A 24,113-nucleotide genomic window follows, 5' to 3' on the forward strand; every position below is an offset into this window, starting at 1 on the left:
CAGCTTTGTGCTCATTTCTTGTTTACTTCCAGAGTGCAGGGAGACACACTAACCTTAGCACATATAAAGGGACAGTCAGTTTCACAATATTAGATGTAAGGTGAATATAACAAAGAGCTAAATGGTTAACACACACACACACACACGTTTGGTTTTCATGTTTTATGGGGACATTCCATAGTCATTATGATAGACATAATGATGTCTATACTGTACAAACTGTATAATATATGCTTCTATGCTCATTTCCCTGTTCCAGAGAACAGGGAAACACAGTAACCTTCACACATACAGGGGCAGTCAGTTTCACAATATTGGATGTAAAGTGATTATTATAAATATCTACATGGTTGAAGTACACACACACACACACACACATTTCTCTGAAAGTTTTCTTCTCTGATGCTGTCGCAAAGGTATTTTGTGTGTGATGAGACAAAAAGTGGGCAAAATGTGGCTTCATACCATTGCACCCCTAATATGGTCCATTTGGTCCAACTGCAATCATTGAAATGTAGCATGGAAGGCATAACTTTAGAATGGGAAACTTTTAATTTGGTTACAATTCTTAAAAATAATAATAATAATAATAATAATAATAGTCTGTATATTATTCTGTGTAACATTTATTACATCAGAAAAAAAAAAGAAAAAAAAATAGAAAAAAACATCTACCTGAAGGGGTTTATAAGAGAAATAATTTTTTTGCGAATATCAGGTAGGTTTAAAGCATAAACAAGGGGGTTCAGGATGGGTGGTATAATAAGGAACCCCAGTGAAAGAAAAACTGACAGCCATATGGGAAGTTCTAAGGTCATCATTCGACTCAAAGTGACCTCAGAAATAACAGCAATTGAGAAATTCAAAAGGACCACTATGTGTGGAATACAAGTTTGATAAGCTTTGCCCTTGAACTGTGATGAGCTTTTTTGACAAACAATAAAAATGTTTACATAAGAATATAATATTAAACTTAAAGGGATGACAGTAGTTGTGATTAATATAAACAAACCAAAAACATTAGTAATTATTGTTCTTTCGCAAGAAAGCTTGACTACTTCATAGTTGTGGCAGTACACCTTAAACAATTTGTTACCACACATTCTCAGTTTTATACTTAAAAGACCACAAATACTAAGTAAAATAATTGGATAAGCCAAGTTTATACCTACTGAAACAATTAGAAACCTTGGTGTAATTATGTTGTGGTATTGTAAAGGTTTACTGATTGCAGCAAATCTGTCAATTGCCATTAACATTAATATTTTATATTCATTTGCAGCATACGTGAAAATTACAACAGACTGTAAGATACATGCTTCAAGGGAGATTGAGTGTGTATCAGACAGTAAGTCTGTCAGTGCTCTTGGGAAAAAGCCAGCTGTTCCAAACACAGAGTTGATAGACAAACATGAAATCAGAATGTACATGGGCTGGTGTAAAGTCCTTTCCAGAGATATTGCAAGCATAATAAGGACATTAAATAATATGATAGCACAGTAGAGAATAAATCCTAAACTGAAGAAAGCATATCTTTTGTACCCGAGATTTTCAAACAACATCAAGTAAAAAAATGTCCCATTTTCCATTTTGCTTCAGGCAGAGTTACTTCATTGACCTGAAGAAGAAAGTACACAATGTTTCTATGATTTTTAATCATTAAAAAAAAAAAACATTAAAAAAAAAACAGCAGTTTGCATTATTAACTTTAGAACAATAAAGTTAAATATGTTAACATAATTCATTAATTATGAACACACATTAATTATCAATGAACAATAATATATTTATAAATTAGCATTAGATTAATATTTACTTTAAAGAATTCTGTATACATATAATCTTCAGGTTAATTTGGTTTAAAAATAGATTTGTATAAACACCAATAAACAACTTTGAAATGTATTTTGAACATCAGCCAAGTTTTTCTATACCTTAAAACACACATTACAAAATTGAAATACCTTCTGTGATACAGCTCAAAATAACCATTGTTGCAAGAACTGTGAGTCACCATTATGCTAGTGTTCTTATAGCATCTGATATGTCTTGAGAGGCCTCTTTGTTGTTGTTGTTTTTTTTGCAAATAGAGGGTATGCGCGTGAAGTCACCATTGGCCAGAGTGATACAATACTTTTGCCAGTAATTTACTGTTAATTGTACAGTTATTTAATGTAATCTACAGTATGTTACTATTAAAATACCATGCACTAAATTAAAACTAATTAACTAATACTAGTTAACTAATTTCACTTGCAGAAACCGACTGCCGTAAATTGACCATTTGTCGTTTAAATGTATTAACTAAATATTGAATGCACTAATAATGTGAGCAAAGTATTACTGAGAACTTATTTATTTTGAGACAACTAAAAAATATATTTTAAATAAAGATATTCCCACACTATAAAGAGTAAAAGTAACATTGACGCAGTGTTGCAGTGAGATAATTATGTGAATATGTAAGTTATTGTTGATCATCATTAGTGATGAACGTGCTGTTAACAAGCAGAATCACTGAAGGAAAGCGGAACACAGGAAATAGAGAAACACAAGAACTACAACTAACTTCCAGCCATTACACATTCTTACACTTATTATTAACCCGTATGACTTTATTTCTGTCATTCATCTACAGAAGTTATTGAGATTTTTAACTGAAAATGTTTGGTTTGAAGCTACCATTATAGAGATCAGTGTTTGCTTTAGTTGGGATGCTGACCCTTACATTTTTGCAATTAGTTTTTCTCTGGCTGCTTAAACTGTTTTTGCAAGCCACACTTGTACGTGCACGCAGGGGGTCCTATTTTAACGATCTGAAACGCAAGTGTCAAAGCGCAAAGCGCAAGTAACTTTGTGGGAGAGTCTTGGCGCTGTTGCTATTTTCCCGGCGGGATAAATGACTCTTGCGCCTGGCGCAAATCTAAAAGGGGTTGGTCTGAAGTAGCTTCATTATTCATAGGTGTGGTTTGGGCACATTCCCTTTAAGAGCAGGCGCGCTTGTTCTAAAGCGGATTCCTATTATAACGGCGGATTTGCCAGGCGCACGCGAGGAGCGCTTCACAGCCGAGGAGACCGACGTTCTCGTCAGGGACGTTGGGGATGGAGAAACACACCCAAATTAACTTCGGTTAAACAGGCGTATGATAATTTGGGTAAATGTGTAAGCTAGATGTATGCTTTTATAATAAACTGTCTATCTATCTATCTATCTATCTATCTATCTATCTATCTATCTATCTATCTATCGTAATAATGTATGATTTGCAAAAATGATAACTGCTGCGTCTGTGTGTAGATGAGAGAATCAAAGTGTATGCGCGTTGTGCACACGCTACATTGATTAAGGCCATGCGCCCTTAAAATAGCATATGAATAACATGCGCAACGCGCCACTGACTTTAAACTGTTTTTTTTTCGGTTAGTGGCGCAATTGTTTTCTAAACCTGTAAAATAGCATGAGGGAACGTTTGTGCCGGGAACACGCCTCCTCTTTGCGCTGAACCGCCCCGGGGAGCGCAAGTGTATTTCTTAGTTAACCGACGTGCGTCTGTGGAGGGAAAAGTCCGCTTTGCGCGGGTGCAAAATAGGAATGATACATGCGTCGGTGTACAAAGTCAATTGCGCTGGGTGCAAGATAGGGCCCAGGGTGTAATTTGTGAAAAAAACAGAGGTGAGGATGTTTTGAAACATTTTTATTCATAAAAATAAATCATGAGAACATGAACTTCATTCACTGCATTTGCTGCTCTGGGCCCTTTTCATTGTACTCAGCTAGCTAGCTAGAGTTTTTGCGCTGAAAAATTACATAAATATTTGTACTTGGTGACATTCTGAAAAGCCGTACATGGATCAAAGCTAATGGACAGGATCAGATATATCAGAGCTTAGATTCTCTGCCCGAGCCCGAACTTGACCCGACCCGACCCGGGCCGGGCCCTTGATCGAGCACTTGTGTTACAAAATGCAACACGTCACATGTCATGCTCAGCGTCTCCTCCACTCGCACGCATCTCACCGGGCCCGGGATAATAAACTTAACAAATATTTATTTTGTTTAAAAAATATTCTATATTCTAAAACCTTGTTGAATTAAATTAGAGTTGTAGCCTACTAGGCCTACTCCTAGGCCATCCAAAGTTCATTCTTGTTCATTTTCTGTGTTCATCATTGTTCACGTTTTTTTTTTAGTTTTTTCGTTTCTTCATTCGGATCCATTTGCGATCCATTTCATTCTGAATAAACAAACAAGGCAGTTTACATGATTTGTCCTAGTTGCATTATTCATTAAGATAATAATTAATAAATGCACGCACAATTATCCGTGAACTTTATAAATGTTGCAGATATGTTGTTTTACTATGCACAAACAAATGCCTTTCAACTTATGTGTGCAAACTTCAGAAGTAGTAAATGAATGTGCAATTTGTACAAATAGAGACTCTGTAGGCCTACTATGTGCTGTAGCAATTAAATAAGCTCATTTAGTTTCATATTTGTTAAAATATTATAATGTTTTTTTGTTTTTTTTTTCATCTATGTTGAATAAAGTGAACAGCATGAGTAAGATAGGATGTGCAGTATATCGGGAGACTTGGAGTGGGTCAGACATGATTTTGACCACTTCATTAAGTTTTGTTTTGTAGAAAACCTTTCTTTAAAGTGAATTTCGCTTTGTATAAATTGTATCTTAATTTTAACCATTTTTTCATCAACAAATTGCCTGTATTTAATAAATAAGAAGCAAATATAGCAGACAATATAATCATGGAGGTGACGGCGCGCCACGGTCACTTGCATTGCACGTGAACTGGAGCGCATCTCATCATAAATTAACTGAAACTCAGTGTATGCCTCACAGAGAATATTAAGAAATATATCTAAAGAAAGCTTGAAATGTCTTTAAACGAAACAATTCAAAACGAAAAGAAATAGGCAACCCTCTGATGTAATCCATGCATTTCTCCATACTGGCGCGTTCACTACGGAGATGGAGATCGTCAACTTCATTTTTGCTTCATCTCAACTTCCCTGGCGCCACCCCTGGTTATAACGGCCCACGTATAAAAAAAATGGTCGGGTTTAAATCGGGCTTGGGCTCATATTACAGTTAAAGGGATACTTCACCTCTGGGAAGATGAATGTGTATTTAAAATAGGTCATTTAAGTAGAAGAAATGTGAAGAAATGTTTGAATTTGGAGCTTTCTAGACTGAGAAAAGCCAGAAAATGTATTTTTGGCTTATGTGGATGAAAGACAACAACTCCCAGATTGCACTTGCTTCGCTGCCTTAGGAGGCCACGCCTATCGGTGAGAGTGCGCAGTTGTTGAAAACAACAAAGCTAGCCTACGTGATGAGTTTGCGAGGGATTTAGAGATCGTCCAAAATGTCCGGGATTCGGCTTTTGCGTTCTACAGTCGCCATTCATCATGTTTACTGTGGCGAGCAGGACGAGGCTGACGGCCGCGGGAGAACAGCGCGAGGCCGGTGGCGTGATTACTGAGACGCGCCGGGTCTCGCATCTCTCACGGAGGAGCGGGAATTTTTCTTAGCAATGGTAAAACGCACATCAACCGATCACTTGTTTAGCGTTCATGTAAACACTACATTCAAATTCACCAATCAGAATGAATTCAGTTAGATTGAAAGGTGTGCATGTAAACAATGAATGGCGACCGCAGAAAGCAAAAGCTGAATCCCGGACATTTTGAACGATCTCGCCCGCCGGACAAGTCCGGGAAAAGGAGGATGGTTACTTACTCAGCTTTCTCCTACTATTCAGCTTTCTCCACAGAACAAGAGCTTGCTAGCTTAGCTTCCAAAGAAAGGCTGACTGTGTGTACATTCTGTGAGTGAGATCCCACCCTGTATGGGCGGGCTGAAAACATGCGGAACAACGCCATCTACTGCCTGTAGTCTTTAGCCTCTGTCCAGAAAATCCTCCGATGACGCAAAATGACGATTTTTGCGTCATCTGAGGATTTTTTCCAGACAAAAAATACATAAATCTCTTGTCTCAGGGTCATATGAGGGTGGAAAGCATGGTAATTCGAAAATACTACAGTTTTTCTACTAATACAAAGCTTAATGCTAAATCCTGAAGTAACCCTTTAATGGGTCGGGCCGGGCCGGGCTCGGACACAACGCCTTCATGCCGCAGGACCTCTAGACGCGCGTAAACGTGTCTTTACATTGACTTAACATTGCAATCACTCGCGCCAGACGCTCAAGAGTGAGTGAGTAGGCTAATCAAAAAACCTTTGCTTTAGCCTCAATTAAGTGAAACACCGTATGTGTAACTTCGGCCATTCTCAGTGGTGTGACTGGGACACTAACTCTGCTTGTCATCATAGAAACAGATAATCAGAGTGTGATGTTTATTCCTGCTGAATATGCTGCCTTCCTTTCGACACACAGCTCCACTGCCCAGCGGACCTGCAACCATCTCGCAAGTGTTGATAGGCTATTACTCATGAGGTGTAACCAATCAGATAGCGCCGTGGGCGGGACATTGAGCCAGCCAAAGTAACGCATTTTAAAATAAAATTGACTTTAATCAAACCACGGATCCGTGATAAGTTTTGTGATCCGCTTTGTCACTAGTGTAGTAGCACTGATCACTTTGAGGGGGAGATAAAAATAATTAAGCAGAGGCAGGGATACACTGACCAGAAAGGGGGAAATTTTACTATCATCATAACTGCCAAAAATGGCAGATCAATCTCCTCTTGGATATTTCTTGCCATAACAAATGTGCTTTATAAACACACAGTTACAGCAGCCAGAGAAAAACTTATGTCAAAGAGTCAAGAGCCCAACAAAAGCAAATACTGATCTCCATCATGGTGACTACAAACTTTATTATTTTCAAAAAAACATCAACTGAATCTCTGTTAATTCTCAACAAGTACTTTTGTACATGTATAAAACAGGGCTCTCAAGTGTCACTCATTGAGCGTGACAGTCACTCTAGCCATGGATGCATTAATCTGTCTTTCAAAGATGTCAGGTAAAAAGCAATTAAGCATCCTTTCATTCGCCCTGAGAGGAAAGCCCCTAAAAAGGCCAGGTTAGAGGATGCTGGCCCAGAGAAGGTGGCAAAAAGGGTAGGCCCATTAGAGGAGGAGACAGTGCAGGTGGAAGGCAACAAGTCCAAAAAGGCAACAAACACTTACAATAAACAACACCAGTCATAATCAAGCTCTCTCTCTCTCTCTCTCTCTCTCTCTCTCTCTCTCTCTCTCTCTCTCTCTCTCTCTCTCTCTCTCTCTCACACACACACACACAGAAATTGAATAAATACTTTGTAATTGGTATATGAACAATTATTAATAACAACAACAAAAACACTAATAATAATATGATTAATAAAACACCCCATTCCCGCGACCCGTCCAACCCGCCCCCCCTTTGACCCCCTGACGGAGAGGAAACTTGAGAGCCCTGATAAAATAAATACTGTTAAACTAGTTTGTAAACTGGTTTCGCACTCAGTGTTGCTGGAAGTCAGTTGTAGTTCTTGTGTTTCTCTTTTTTCTGTGTTTGTCCTTCAGTGATTCTGCTTATCAAGTGTTCATCAGTATCTGAATTCACTCACTTTGTTTCACTATACTATAACTATGGACTATACTATAACTATGTACTATTAGTGTACTAACGCAGGGATTAGTGAATGAGGGTAAAGGGTGTGATTTTGAACAGCCTCTGAGTGCAGACTTTGAGTGCTGTTAATTCACAGTATATAGACCCCTTTTGCGCCGACATCACAATTACGTCACGGCGCTAGCTGGAGGCAAACCAAAGGGAAAACTGGAAGTGGCGAATACAAACCAGCACAGATTTGGCTACATAATAAGGAGCTTAAATTATTATTTTTATTATTAAATGTCATCTTGTTGTGCTGTTGGGTGCAAGAATCGATGAAAAATGAGTATGCTGTATCTCTAGAAACTCTCTTTATTTCTAGAAAATATTCATATCATTAAAATTGCACCATAATATGTCACTCTTTACATTGTCGTCTTCTTGGTGCTGGCTAGGCAGAACTGTGAATCGTACCACACAAGTCTTTACATGACCATTCAGCACATAGTTATAGGCATCTAAAGATTTATATGCCCTCAGTTTCTCTTTACCCTCGGTTTCTCTATCGGGTAGGTGTAGAAGTCAGGCCACTCAACCGGAGGTAGCGTTAACGTTAATCCTGTCAGATCGTGCATCCATTGACTGAGCGTGTACGGGTCAGCCAATCTGGTTCTGTCTGTTAAAATTAACTTTTGCAAATAACAATCGCGGTCCTGGTAGAGCTGGGCGATTTATTTTTTTTTTTTTTATAAAAAAAACCTCGATTTACGATTCGATTCGGTAGGCCTATGTATTTCATAGAAAATTGTGTCTAGTACTATATAAATTACAAAGGTTTAATTTGCTTCTTTATTTTAAACGACCCGACCGACCGCGACCCGAATATCATTAAAAATATTTTTGGATGACTCGTAACCGCGGGTGACCGCAGGCACCCGCTCATTTTGGATCAACCCGCGCATCACTGACACACTCACTCACATACACGCTCGCTCTCTCTCTCTCTCTCTCTCTCTCTCTCTCTCTCTCTCTCTCTCTCTCTCTCTCACGCCAATGTTGTTTTCGTCAACGATGACGATAACGAAATGATTTCGTTGACGCACCTTTTTTTTATGACGATAACGCGACGATAACTAGCTAAAAATGGCTCTAAGGTGACTAAAACATGACGAGACGTTTTCGAGTTTTCGTTGACGAGACGAGCCGGAACGAACATGATTAAGTCTGACGTTCACAATGCATGTCATTTCTGCCTGTTTTGCGTGAAATCTGTCTGTTTTGATCTAAAAAAGTATCAGCAATGCTGCCGCTTCCTATCCTTGTTTTGGGTACGCCCACCACCCGGCTGCCGCCATGCCACACACCAGATTCCACACAACAACAACACACCTGCGGCTGCGGCTAGTCACTCGCCAGTCGCCACACATCTTCGATATGAGGCGCCGGACTGGACAAAAGCGAAACGAACTGCGCAAGCGAGCGACAGTGCGCGAGAGAGACCGAAAGTGCGCGAGAGAGACCGAGTGTGTCTGCGCACGAGAGAGACCCGAGTGTACGCGAGAGAGACCGAGTGTGTCTGCGCGCGAGAGAGACCGAGTGTACGCGAGAGAAACTGAGTGTGTCTGCGCGCGAGAGAGACCGAGTGTGTCTGCGCGCGAGAGAGACCGAGTGTGTCTGCGCGCGAGAGAGAGTTTAGTTGGCTAATTGGTATAAAGTAATATAGAATTATTATATAACTTAGATTAAAACATAAATTATAACATAAATTATTTAACTAATTATATAATAAAGCCACAATTGCCAAAGTAAGAATGTTTTTATTCCTGGCTTTTTTGGAGTAAAGCAGTGATTCCACTGTTACCACTTTATCTGTGTGTAATGTTGTAGTAGCTCAAAGTTTTTTGCTGTTTAAACTGTAAACCATTCCTTTATTACTGTGATTACTGGTGAAAATAGCCAATGTGCTGAAATTTTAGAAGAGCATCAATTCATGGAAAAAATATAACTTGAAATATGGGGATAAAAGGTTTCTGCCCAATGCGACAATGAAGTACAGCTTGGCAGCACTGCATCTCCATCAATGAGGAAATCTAGTTTATTGTGCAAAGGTTTTAAGGTTAACTGTTGTTTTATGAATTGCAACACTTGCTACAACCTGTCAAACCTAAGCCCATTTCCAATACTTTTTAACCTAAATTAATTTGTTAAAGACTAATTTTTTTTTTTTACTAAAATTGACTAAAACTTGACTAAAACCTTTTTGCGTTTTCGTCGACTAAAACTAGACTAAAACTATCAAGTTTATAAGTGACTAAAATGTGACTAAAACTAAAAAGCATTTTCGTCCAAAAGACTAAAACTAAGACTAAAACTAAAAGGGCTGCCAAAAACAACACTGTCTCACGCACACACTCACTCTCGCGCACACACACACAGTCACACCAGAGCATAGCTGTGTCCCAAAGTGAAGGCTGCGTCCTTCGAAGGCCGTATTTGAAGGCCGGATGGCCGTATTTGAAGGCCGATTGCGTCACCGCGGCGCGACGAAGGACGTCCCAATTCAAAGGCTGCATCCTTGGAAGGTCGCATTTGAAGGCCGATTGCGTCACCGCGGCGCGATGAAGGCTGTCCCAATTCAATTCTCCATCCTTCGAAGGTCGTATTCGAAGGCCGGTTGCGTCATCGCGCCGCGACGAAGGCTTCCCTGATTCAAAAGCGACGCCAAATGCACCCTTCGTTTCCCCGTGAAAAGAAGGATACATAAATGGACACTTAGCGGCCTATTCTACCCCATAAGTCATTGCGCGCCGTTGACGACAGCATTTATTTATTTATTTTTAAAGGCGGCCGAGACTAGAGATCGGTGGTGGACAGCAAATTCACATTTAAATGTAAGTATTATGTTTTCATTTACTTAAATAGCTAGCGAAACCAGAGTTAAATTTTCGGTAACGCTTTAGATTACAGCCCGGAAAGTACTGCGTAATTAAAATGAAAGTACAGTGTAACTTTCGGTAATTACAGTGTACCTATAAAGTACTTACTTGTAAGTATAGGGGAACAATATGTAAAGTCTTGGGAATAAAGGTGTAACAACCAGGAAAATACTGCGTTATTAAAATGAAATTACAGTGTAACTTTCAATAATTACAGTGTACCTATAAAGTGCGTACGTGTAAGTATAGGGGAATAATATGTAAAGTTTTGGGAATAAAGGGGTAACAACCAGGAAAATAACAAATTATTTAGGCAAATTATTTAGACTAAGTATTTTAGAATCTTACTTTTGGGAGCAATTTAGCAAGTACATACACTGCACCTTTTTGTAATAATAGTGTATAAAAATACATAAAGGCTTTTTTTAAATTACGGGGTACATATCAGTGCATTTATAAAGTAGGCTAATTAGTTATTATTGCAAAGGTGCACTGATTAAGTTTCAAGGCAAGTAAAACTATTGCAACTTTTTTTTTTTTTAAATGCTGGGAAAATATACTCTTGTTCCATGTAGTTACAGGGTAAGTATGACATTGCGGGCTGTAAATTAAAGTGGTGCTTCTTATCCTCTTGTTCCGTGTAGTTACAGGGTAAGTATGACATTGCGGGCTGTAAATTAAAGTGGTGCTTCTTACCCACTTGTTCCGTGTAGTTACAGGGTAAGTATGACATTGCGGGCTGTAAATTAAAGTGGTGCTTCTTACCCTCTTGTTCCGTGTAGTTACAGGGTAAGTATGACATTGCGGGCTGTAAATTAATGTGGTGCTTCTTACCCTCTTGTTTCATGTAGTTACAGGGTAAGTATGACATTGCGGGCTGTAAATTAAAGTGGTGCTTCTTACCCTCTTGTTTCATGTAGTTACAGGGTAAGTACAATAAAAACACATGTACACACACACAATCTGATATCACTCGGAAAACTTTATTTGAAAAACAACTTATTTCAAAACGGATTTACAGCACTTTGTTTCTCTTGCTTGGTTTCCTCCTCCTCTTGTTCCTCTTCTTCTGAAGTGAAACGATAAGCGTTTGTAAGAAACATACCAAATATTTTACATTTTTAAACTGTAGACTATCGCTTCCGACCAACTGTCACCTGCGCGTTCATGAGAGGGTTGAGAGAAAGTATAAATACAAGTTGTCCGCGTCCGAGCTGCGCAGCTGTCGTGTACGCGTCCAAACTGGAGTATAACAGAGGCTTAAAGCGTGACGTAAGCGCACCGAAAAACCAATGTTGAATTATTATTTTTTTAAAATGTTTTTATTATTGCTCACAACAAAATACAAACAATAACAGATAATAATAATGAAAAACAAACCATGCAGAAGAACAGAGACACCAGTTCTCGAGCACGTTTCACATCAAACTCCCGCGAGAATGCAATGAACGCTAAGCTTCACCAAACGCGAAGCCATTCAAGCCGACCCTATGAAGCCGACTCTCATGCACTCGCTGGTGAAAGTTGGTCGGTAGCGAAAAGATGAGTAAATTATGAGAACATTTCTGGGTGTAGGCTACTGTATTTTCTTTTAATACATAATACAGAATAGAAAAAGACTCCTTAAGATTAGGCTAATCAGTGGAACGATAGAAAAAGAAGAGGAGGACCAAGAGGAGGAGGAAGCCATGCAAGAGAAACAAAAAAGGACAAAACATGCTACTTTATGTCAGGACTTTAGAATTTGAAATGAAAAGTTGATTTAAAAAAAAAGATAATAAATTAAATAAATAAGAAGTGTAATATGTTGTAAATCTGTTTTGAAATAAGTTGTTTTTCAAATAAAGGTTTTCCAAGTGATGTCAGATTGTGTGTACATGTGTTTTTTATTGTACTTACCCTGTAACTACATGAAACAAGAGGGTAAGAAACGCCACTTTAATTTACAGCCCGCAATGTCATACTTACCCGTAACTACATGAAACAAGAGGGTAAGAAACGCCACTTTAATTTACAGCCCGCAATGTCATACTTACCCTGTAACTACATGGAATACTTACAGTCTAAATAATTTGCCTAAATAATTTGTTATTTTCCTGGTTGTTACCCCTTTATTCCCAAAACTTTACATATTATTCCTCTATACTTACACGTACGCACTTTATAGGTACACTGTAATTACCGAAAGTTACACTGTAATTTCGGGTAACACTTTATTTTACGGTGCCCTTGATACAGAGTAATTACTTAATTAGGTACTTAGTAATAGACGTTGTAATAACATGTAACAAAATGTACTTAACATGTAACTAAGTTATGGAACAGCCTGTACTTACAGATTGTAATTACACACATGTAATAGGCAGCTACTGTTACACATGTGTAACAAGCCGAGTTGGATGAGGTTTATAGATACACATGAAGTACACTTAAGTACATTCTTGATACACTTTATTTTACGTAGCTTATACCTGTGTAATATTATGTAATTACAATGTAATAAGGAAACTACTGCATGCATTTAAGCTGTGAACTAGTGAGTTAAATCAAACTAAGGCAGAGAAAGATAAGGTATGTATACACAAAGTACACTTAAGTACATTCTTGATACACTTTATTTTACGTAGCTCATCCCTGTGTAACATTATGTAATTACAATGTAATTAGGAAACGACTGCATGCATTTAAGCTGTGAACTAGTGAGTTAAATCAAAGTAAGGCAGAGATGGATAAGGTATGTATACACAAAGTACACTTAAGTACATTCTTGATACACTTTATTTTACGTAGCTTATACCTGTGTAATATTATGTAATTACAATGTAATTAGGAAACTACTGCATGCATTTATGCTGTGAACTAGTGAGTTAAATCAAACTAAGGCAGAGATGGATAAGGTATGTATACACAAAGTACACTTAAGTACATTCTTGATACACTTTATTTTACGTAGCTTATACCTGTGTAATATTTTGTAATTGCAATGTAATTAGGAAGCTAATGCATGTATTTAAGCTATGAACTAGTGGGTTAATTCAGATGGATACCATTTGTAGATACACAGGAAGTGCACTTTAGTACAATCTTGATACACTTTACTTTATGTTACATACAAGTAATGTGTATGTAATATGTAACAGACTCGGCTTGTTACACATGTGTAACAGTAGCTGCCTATTACATGTGTGTAATTACAATCTGTAAGTATAGGCTGTTCCATAACTTAGTTACATGTTAAGTACATTTTGTTACATGTTATTACAAAGTCTATTACTAAGTAATTAATTAAGTAATTACTCTGTATCAAGGGCACCGTAAAATAAAGTGTTACCTAATTTCGTTTTAATAACGCAGTATTTTCCTGGTTGTTACACCTTTATTCCCAAGACTTTACATATTGTTCCCCTATACTTACACGTAAGTACTTTATAGGTACACTGTAATTACCGAAAGTTACACTGTACTTTCATTTTAATTACGCAGTACTTTCCGGGCTGTAATCTAAAGCGTTACCAAATTTTCTTATAAACTTCTTAACTCCTTCGTCACCATTGCATGGCTTCATTTATCAGGTAGTTTTAGGCAAAACTTGTGGTAATAACGTTATTAGTTTAACGACCTATTTGTAATATTTGCACTTGTGTATTATAAGAAATATCACTCACCCAATAAAGCCCAAAACAATAAGAAAAGCAGTAGATAAGGCAATGGGGTTTCACTTTTATGTGTTTTTGTAGTGCTGTCATGCAAGCTATGTGGTTTTAACCAAATTTTAGTATACAGAAATATGATTTCTTAAGTATTTTGAATGCATGTCTTGATGTGTCATATTTTGCACTGTTAACAATACACTTAAGATTGCTCCTCTGTGTTAAGTACCCTTTTCTGCTTTTTTAGAACAATTCAGGAAAAAATGGGTCTATATATATATATAAAGAACAGTAATACACACATCTTTGCTGAAATGTATTGTCCTGTTGTTGTTAACAAGCCATGGTTCATTTGCTCTGCCTTTAGGATTGCAAGTGTCCTGGGACAGGAGAGGGTGTGAGTGGGAAACCCACTGCTGCAACTTGGCCCTGGTTTGTCCTTATGGATGAGGTGTTGGGACAGATGCATTGCACCAACCCCCCTGTCCTCATCGCCTCAATCCCTGAGGACACACAGGGCCGAGTTCAGCAGTGGGTGCCCACAGTGAGGAGGAGCCAGGGGCAGCAGCAGCACAAAGGCGGCGAGACAGGACGAGTTTTTGGACTTGATCAGAGAAGAAATGCAACTACAGAGGGAGGCAGAGGCGAGGAGTGGCACAGGAAAGAAGGAAGAGGATGGACAGGCTGTTTTCTCTTCTTGAGAGAATGATTGAAAAATATATATATTTTCTACATATTCTTGTTTAACTTTTTTCACTTTTATTTTTTAAAAGAAAAATTATGTACATTTATTTTTATGCAACTTTAATTGTGTAAATAAAAGAGAATGAATTGTTCTGGACATTATTTACTTTTTTAATGTTTTTAATTTTGTAATGACAGTAATACTTTCTGCATGAAACAAATTCTATACCTTTTTATTTTTTCAAATAAAATTGGTAAATGAAAATCATTTGTTCTTTAGGCTACATTAAAGTACTTTTTCCAACTATTTACAAAATACGTTAAACATATCAAAATCAACATAAACATTTAATTTTACAATACATAAGAAAAAATTGATGTAGACTCTATTGAGCTGAGCTGCTGGACCAGGATGGGCTGCCCCTAAGGCCTCCTGCTGGTGGGACATCATCTGGGATGGTCTCCAGAGCGTTTGAGTGCATATTTCCACTATCCACTAAGTTGTCTACCAACAGGTTTGCAGGGCTGATTCAATCGACGGCTTTCTGAAAAAAGTACTTTTAATAACTACTGCATTTATATTAGGCTACTACTGCATTACTGCGTAGGCTATGTTGCATTTTACTTCTGTATATTTTCAATATACAGTAATATCTGGTTGTTACATTATATACTTTTGTGTAGTGTAATGTAATCACATTGTGATGTGAGGGAAAAAAGTACTTCAGGTTACTTCACATTTGTAAGTGAATACGAAAACGAAATATGCAGTTCCGAAAATTAAAGTAACAAAATGTAGGCTTATTGTCACAATATTGACAAATTGTTGCTAACTACAGCAGCGTCCCATATCAAAGGGCGCATCTGAAGCGTTCGGACCGGTCTAGCCTACGAAGGATTGTTCTTGTCGCCTGGCAACCGTGACAGCTGCAGATGACGAGCGCGAGAAATACTGGACTTTTTATATTAAATTGGGTTTTGTATTCAAACAGGGCTAAACCGAAAATACATGATCCGGCAGCGCCGTCATATTACACAATGACCTCCAGTAAAATATAAAACATAAAAATGACAATAGCCAATTCTGGCTCCATAGCTGTTTACTCAGTTATCAAAATGAATGATCAGGAGGATAGCAGCTGTCCTCTCACACCGTTGCTTGGCGCCAGGAGCGGTGATCGGGAACACCTGGTTGCACAATTAGGAAATCCTAGGAAGGCTACATGGTGCGTCCTTCAGAGGACGCATAGGCTGCATCCTTGAAGTCTGCGTCCTTCGAAGGATGCAGCCTTCAACATTGGGACACAGCTAATGTCTAATAAGGCGAGAAGTTTCACTCTCAGTACACTTCCGGCTTCTGAAATGGTTGCAGTTCCACTTTGATTCCATATGAGGGCGCTCACAGGACGAGTGCAGAATGAATGGAGGTCTATGGCAGTACACCCATCAAAATCCACTTTTCTCAGGATATAATTTTTTGTCTAGTAATTTGAATATTGTATTCGAAAGGAAATGCAAAGAAATTACACATTGCTGGGTGTTAGATTTTTTAGAGTCACTTATTTGCTTTAAAAAGTCTTTTAAAGTGTCAATAACGTCATACACATCGTACGACCAGAGATACTGCTTTACGGCAATCCTTCAGTCACTTTGGTGCTTTCGCGCTCTGCAGTTTCTTTTCTCTCCAGGCATCGACAACACAGCTGACACAGGTAAATACACGTGCTAGACAAGTTTTTGTTTTGTTTGTTTCTGGTCCCGCTTCGGATGCCACGATGCCATCAAGCGGTATCTCTGGTCGTAATCAGTCCTTCACTGACCAATCAGCGTTCATTAGCAGAATGCTAGTATTCTATGCTAGAATGCTATGGGCAACAACAACTCAACCTGTAAGAAATCGAAAGGACATAAGTACTCGTTCATTCAACTTTCGACCTATAACCCATGTTGAACTTGCAAAACCTACTATCGAATCTGAGATTTCTCAACGGCAATCGGGTGAAAGAGACAAATTTAGCCGTCTAGCCCCATAGACTCCCATTCAATCTGCACTCATGGTCGATCGCCCCCAGTGGAACTCTGGTGGAACTACAACCAAAATTCGGTACAATAGGACTTAATAGGGAGTGGGCAGGCTCTCCGTAGACGGGCTCTGGTCACACACACTCGCTCACTCACTCGCAAACACACACTCTCACTCACTCTCCCTCACTCACTCACTCACTCACGCGCAGTCGTCGTGGAGGACCGTTAAAAAATTAAACATGCTAACGTTAGTCTTTTTGTCGTGATGTGAAGCATCGAGGGCGCCGCAGGGAGCGTGCTACGGAAACCCTGAAGGAAGATTTGGCGAATGCAAAATGTATGTATTGTACGCTATACTGAAGAGAAAAAAAAAAAAAAAAAAAAGATTTTTTGAATATGAATCGATTTGACCTACCAACTCGATTTTTAGATCAAATCGATTTTTTTCCCCAGCCCTAGGTCCTGGACAGTGAGTGACCTTGCACATTAATATAAAATTGGATTTTCTCCAGTCACTGTTAAAAAACAAGCTAACAAACCTTGCAAACTAACGTTAGTGAAGCGGCCAGAGGTATTGTTCTGCCTCCACCTAAGCTCCGCCCACAAAAAAACATCACCATGTTTACTAATTGAAAAGGGGTCTATTCCTGTAGGCTATTTTCTTGAAATCAACAAATCTTAACCAGAATGCACTGTTTTCTACGGTATATTACTGTTTTTAATGGAAAGTGGTATGATACTGTCAGAATTTGGCCTTTTTTTACAGAAAGGGTTAACAGTGACTGTTAACACTGGACATTATGTGTCAATACTCATTGATATGAGTGATCACATGGATTTAGACCTACCTATATTGTATTTATATAAAGAGTTCACAGGCAAATTTGCTTTATGTATTTCCCTAGCGTCGAAATCAGGCGCATGTAAATGTCAGGAAACATGATTCCTGGCTGCATGTCAATATCCATTAGGGCTGTCAAAATTGCTAAAAAATGACGTTCGAATATTCCCTCTAAAAAAACACATGTGTTTTTGATATTGACATGCAGCCAGGAATCATGCAGAAGGCCTACAGGTTATTTGCCAAAAACACAAGATAGTCCACATTTGAAGGGGCCAGTGCTGATCTCTTTTTATTTACTATATTCCCAGCGGAGGAAAAGACGCGTTCAGAAACGCACTGAGGATCCGGGGATGGAAAGATATTTCTTTGCCATCTGGGCGACGTGAGGGTATCTCCCAGAGCCCAAAGTTTTCCACCACATGAGAGGATTTTGTTCAGCAGGTATTGGAGACTCTTGTGCATACATCGACATCTCTTTTTGAAGCAGCAGACTGATGTCCTGGTCTGGGCTGTCCGTGCAATACGTGTCTCTGAAGAGACACCCCATAGCAGATAACGCAGTTTTCTCAGCGGGTTGCTGATCACGGGGTTGTCCGGCAGCAGCCTCACTGCCTGTGCCTCCTGCCACATTCACTTGTTTCATCTCCTCCAGTATAGCCACCTGCACCTGCCGTCTCTGCTCCTCTTTCAAATGAACGAGGCGATGAAAGCGTGGATCCAGGTAACTCGCTTTGTTAAGCAGCATAAATGCGCCCTTTTCCTCACTATAACGCTTCTCCAGATCTGTGATGATCTTTGTCTTCATCTCTGATAATGCAGGTGGTTCTGGTTCGTCTGGCGTTCGCTTTTTCAGTTGAGCGAGCAGAACATGTATTAAAGGCAGTACAGCCGACGCTGTTGGATATTTGTCAGTTGAAAGTGCTTCTGTTGCCACTTTAAAGGGTTTAAGGACCTCTTGCACCTGCAATAAGTAAATATAATGCGTTGATATTAGGACAGGTTTGAATTTGTCCAGCTTATTAACATTCACACAAAGTAAATTAGGGCATTCTATTTAAAAAATATATTAAGACAGTTTAGCATTTTGTCCAGCCTATTACGGTACATATTTCATACACTATGCTCACCTTTTCCATTAGGGACCATTCGCTTGTGGTCAGCTCCATTCTTGACAGTTTTTTCTCGAAGATGACAGCAGACACAGCTGCTTGCTGCTCCGATGCATGGCAGATCATTTCATATGTGCTGTTCCATCGCGTCGGACAGTCGTTAATCAGCTTCTCAGTTTTCAATCCCAAAAGTTGTTGTTTCTGCTGAAGGAGGTAGCTGTCGGCGGAAGATTTGCTGAAATGTGAGGCCGCCACTTTCAGCCTACTAACGGGGATTTCAATGGCTCTGACCCCGAGCCCTTTACGCACAGCCAAGTTTATTGTGTGCGTCACACATGGTATATTTTCCGTTTGAAGATGTCTCTCCACTGCATTGACGTAATTAGTGGCATTGTCCGTTATGATGGCAATCACAGATCCCCTTTCTATGCCAAAAACGTCCAAGATCTCTTGAATGCATTCGCCTACATTCTCTGCAGTGTGGCTTACTTTAAGCTCTTTTGTTTTTAGCACATTAAGCATTTCCCAGTCATCATTAATCCAATGGGCCGTTGCTGTAACATAGGATGCTGTCGCTATGGATGTCCACCCGTCCGTGGTAAGAGCCACATCTTTGTCTTTGACTGATTCCCTTATTTTGTCTGAGGTGCTGTTATACACTTCTACGATTCTATTGGTGACTGTTCCACGGCTAGGGATACGGTACCTCGGTTCCATTGCTTGACAGAACTCCCTGAAGCCTGCCCCATCCACGACACTGATCAGTCTCATGTCCTTACAAATGAATGAAATTAATTTCTGCGTGATGGCCTCTTGTCGTGTTGCAGACAAAGAGCTTGTGGCGGTCGGTGCAAAATAATTGTCAAGACAAGGCTGTTTAGCTGGAGTTCCACACATTATGCCATGCTCATTTGGGTGCACATTTTCGAGATGTGACCTCATGTTGCTAGTGGTCGAATGGTATGCTAGCTGTATCTTACATAGCTTGCATACTACTTTATCTCGCGGCTCCACAATTTTACCTTCTACCGACCAAAATCCAAAGTACTTCCAGACATGGCTTTTTAGATTTTGGGGGGTTAAAATCACTTTCTCTACTGCGGTCGAGTTGGGCTCTGCACTTTCTGCCATCTTCCATAAGTCAACGCTGTGCTAGACAGTGCGACTCGTGTGACCTGTCCCTGACACCTCACGGCAGCGCGCCCACTCGCAAAGCAGACAGCCGCGCCTCTGCTTCCGCGGGCGTGTTTTTCCATATTCGAAATTCACATTCGAATATTAATTTTCATGTTCAGTTTCTGTTTTTTAAAACTATTCAAATATATATTCGAATTTAGAATATACGTTGACAGCCCTAATACCCATGGATCAATGCACTGTAAAAAATGTACTGTAACATTTACAGCAACTAACTGGCAATCTTGGTTGCAAATTTAACAAGATTACCATAAATCATCAACTACAATTAAACTGTAAAATACAGCACACCTGTAAAAGCAGCCAAAAATAGAGCAGCTGTGAATTTACAGTTCTTTACTGTAATCTTTACAGAATGAATTAAAAACTGTGTAATGTCATTTCATTTGAGGAAACCGATTATCTTAAATTGGTAAATTACCATTTCATATTTATACTGTTATCTTATTTCATTTGAGTCCACAAAAAAAAAGTTCATAAATATTTTTTTATTAAATTAAACGTGTTAACAACACATAAATTTTACTCAACCATCTTGCAGAATTGTTAGTTAACAACAGCTCACATTCATGAGACGAAGAATTTAACAAAATGATCATCAATGCATCAGCAACTACACAGTCACTTCCTTTAAATAAAGCAACATGCAGCATATCATCAGTGTTTCTCTGCTCATCCTGGACAGAAGAACAGGATCTACTCTTCAGCTCAATGGTGACACACAAAACTCAACAGAAACCATTTAAATCCCAACAGATCATTAAGGATCTAACAGATCTCCACTATAGCCTATCATTATGTGCAAAAACCCATAAAATAACACTTCATTTCAACATTTACTCTGTAGCCATTCACATAAATATATATTCACATTTCACATTTATGTTCACAGAAATACATTCCCAGAAAATAACTTATTTTGTTTAGTAAATCTGACTTGGATTTTACAGTAAACTACTGACTTCCAGACACAGTCTTACACCGTGTCCTAACTACACGCGACGCGATAAGATTCCAGCGACAGGCAGTGTGTCTGTCCACACCATAAGTTGAAATTTCTGAACTTTTGTCGCGCGTCTCGTGTCGCTTGACACGCCCACATTCTGTCGCCAACGGTCACTGTCGCTCGTGTCGCCGGATGTCGCCAGCGCTCCATTGAAATGAATGGGATCATGTCGCTTTGTCGCTGCGTGTCGCTGGCGGTGTGAACGGGGCTATAGACTGTAAAAAAATAGGTCCACACTAGACGCGACGCGACTGTGAGACGCCACAACGTCAATCAAAAATCACAGCCAATCAGAACAGCGTGTGGGCGGAATCTCGCGGCAAGTGAACAGCACTAGAGAGTAATCTTGACGGCACTCGCAAGAAAATGGATAAGTAGCTAACGTTACATAATCAAATTCACAAATATTACACCATTTAAAAAATACATAGGCTACTGAGTTACTAAAACAATCTTTGCCAAATAATACACTTGTTTGTTCACAGTTTTAATTTCCATTTGTTTAATTTTAAGATCTGAGGTGAATTATATCCATTGTTGCTTTTACAGCTACAAAGCTGGGAGCACTAAATGATATTCAAAGTCACATTTCACGCTTTTAACATTAAATAAAGCACATAAACAGTACCTGAGATTATCATTGCCACACTTTGTGTTTGTTGCGCCTGGTTAGGACAAAAACTCTGATTAACATGGAAAATATACCTTTTATCGTGTGTAGTTTGGACACGGTGTTAGATGAAATCAACTGAAGATAAAAGAAGACATTAAATATCTCAAGATCTCAGCAGAGGATGATTAAACAACTCCACAAACAGCATTACCAGCTTCACTTTTTATGAACCAGATTGACTTTATTTCTGTCATTATCAGAAGTTCTTTTTGAGAATTAACAGAGGTTTTCCACTATAGTCCTCTACAATTTCCAGAGAGTGCGCGTCTTTCTTGCACTGCCCGCTGCACATCTCACCAAATGACGGAGGCCGTGAGGCAAGAGCTCACACACATTGTATCGTGCGCAACACACATAGCGCCACCCGCTTATGAGTCCAAGGAAGTAAAGGTAATCTCTGTTTTTTTTTCCTGTCTTTATAATTAAACATAGCAAATAACAATGAAAAAACAGGCTTTAACATGCAAGTAGAGATACAAACGTTAAGGGTATTAACCACCTGGTTACATCCTCCCCTGCTACAATTCAGCGTCCTCGATGACTCGCTTAATCACTTATTTAGGCATTCATGGCACCCTGTAATGCCTTTTCAAACAATGCAGTGCCAATACTGGCCAATACTTAAGACACCATATCCGTGCTGACACTCACTGTATTACAAGCGGACCTGGGTGCATGAAAAAGATTAGTGTGAACACCCGCAGTTGCTCCCTTGCTTCTGCGCACAGCTGGAACTGGTAATTCTCTCTGGACTGTGTTATGCACTTCACCAGTTTCTAGCTCCTCCGACTGAACATGCTCATCTGGAGCCTCTGCATTCAGGACCACACTGTCAGACTCGACAGAGTCTCTATCAGTATCCGCTGATACTTGTACCTGGCCACCTTGAGAGCTGTCACCTCTCAACCCTGAAGTGTTTGCGGCTCCCCTCACAAAGGGTCGCTCCTCTATTACCACAAAATCTGGCTCAAAAGTCTTGTTCATGTCCAGAATGACAGGCAGTGTATCTGGCTCAGACTTCTCCTTACTCCTAAGCCTAGGAGTGGGCATGGCACCTGGACGCAACCCCGACTTGTGAACCCTTTTAGAGGGCCCTCCCTCCAAAGGCTCAACAGTGTAAGTTGTGCCAACTATTTCCACTACTCGGTAGATGATTGGCCTCCAGGCATCTTGAATCATGTTCCTGCCTGGAGGCCGCTGGCACAGATACACCAACTCGCCCACACTGACCTGAGGACAAAATGTATTTTCATACAGACGAGTCACTCTCTCTAGAGCTTTCTCCTCTGAATACCCCTTAGCTTTCTCATGGGCATATCTCAGCCTCTCTTGATGGACAGACAGCAAGACTTGTTTCCCCTCTGAGACCTCCTTGCTACCCAACAATGCATCAATGGGCAGATGTGGCTGTACCCCAAAAAGTAAATAATATGGGGAAAACCCTGTAGTAGCATGCAAAGTCACATTATAAGCATGCACTGTTAGACCTTACCAGGTTTTTTTACAGTAAAATACTGGCAACACTGTTGCTAGTAATTTACTGTTAATTGAACAGTTCTTTACTGTAATCTAGAGTATGTTACTGTAAAAATGCACTAAATTAAAACTGGAGTTGACTAATTTCACTTGCAGAAATCGACTGCCTCAAATTGACCAACTGTCATTTAAATGCATTAACCCATTTGTGCCCAAATTTTTCTGAATGGTTTCATGCATAATCCTGTTAATAGTGTCCTATGTGAACATGTTCTGCATTTATTTTCCCCAGGTTTTTTTTTTATTTCTTGAAAATCATATTTGAATGTGCGGCAACTATAGTTGCCGGTGGGCAAATATGTTGTATGCACCCCTTCAATGTAAAATATGAATAGGAGGAGAACATTTGGCATTTATCTCAAAATAACTGCTTTCAACAGATCAATCTTTATTCATAAACAAATTTATTATGTATAAAAGTCGAAAAACATTTGATGCAGACCCCAAAAAACGTCTCAGGTTACGTATGTAACCCTGGTTCCCTGATAGGGAACGAGACGCTGCGTTTGAGACGCGGTGGGAACGCTCTGCGTGATTGCGTCGTGAAGCACGTGTATAATCAGTCCAATGGAACGAAGGAACGTCATCAGTGACGTCACCGACCAGGAAGGTATAAATAACCCTTGAGATCAGATCAAACCAGCTTCTGATAAGCCTGAAGCAAGTCGATCAGGGCAAGCAGGAAGTATGGCAGGCGAACGCAGCGTCTCGTTCCCTATCAGGGAACCAGGGTTACATACGTAACCTGAGACGTTCCCTTTCAAGGGAACTCGAGCTGCGTTTGAGACGCGGTGGGAACCCCATACCCACTCAGCCATAATGACGATGTGCCTGTTCTGTATGAAGTACCCTGAGCATACTAAGAAGC

At 39.5% G+C, this 24,113-nt stretch overlaps 1 protein-coding gene across 1 annotated transcript; it reads right to left on the reverse strand.

Moving 5' to 3' along the window:
• Positions 1–417: 417 nt before the first annotated feature.
• Positions 418–1,893, reverse strand: LOC311296541 (olfactory receptor 51I2-like). The gene has a single exon (XM_084418369.1). It carries the CDS (start codon positions 1,587–1,589, stop codon positions 672–674), a length of 918 nt encoding a protein of 305 aa, XP_084274495.1. The 5' UTR covers positions 1,590–1,893; the 3' UTR covers positions 418–671.
• Between the last annotated feature and the right edge of the window lie 22,220 nt (positions 1,894–24,113).

The sequence above is a fragment of the Rutilus rutilus genome (genome assembly GCF_951802725.1).
Source record: "Rutilus rutilus genome assembly, chromosome: 9".
NCBI lineage: Eukaryota > Metazoa > Chordata > Actinopteri > Cypriniformes > Leuciscidae > Rutilus > Rutilus rutilus.

Bases quoted from the DNA above. Each gene is read 5' to 3' on its own strand.
- LOC311296541 (XM_084418369.1), bottom strand. From the start codon at position 1,589: ATGGAAAATGGGACATTTTTTTACTTGATGTTGTTTGAAAATCTCGGG.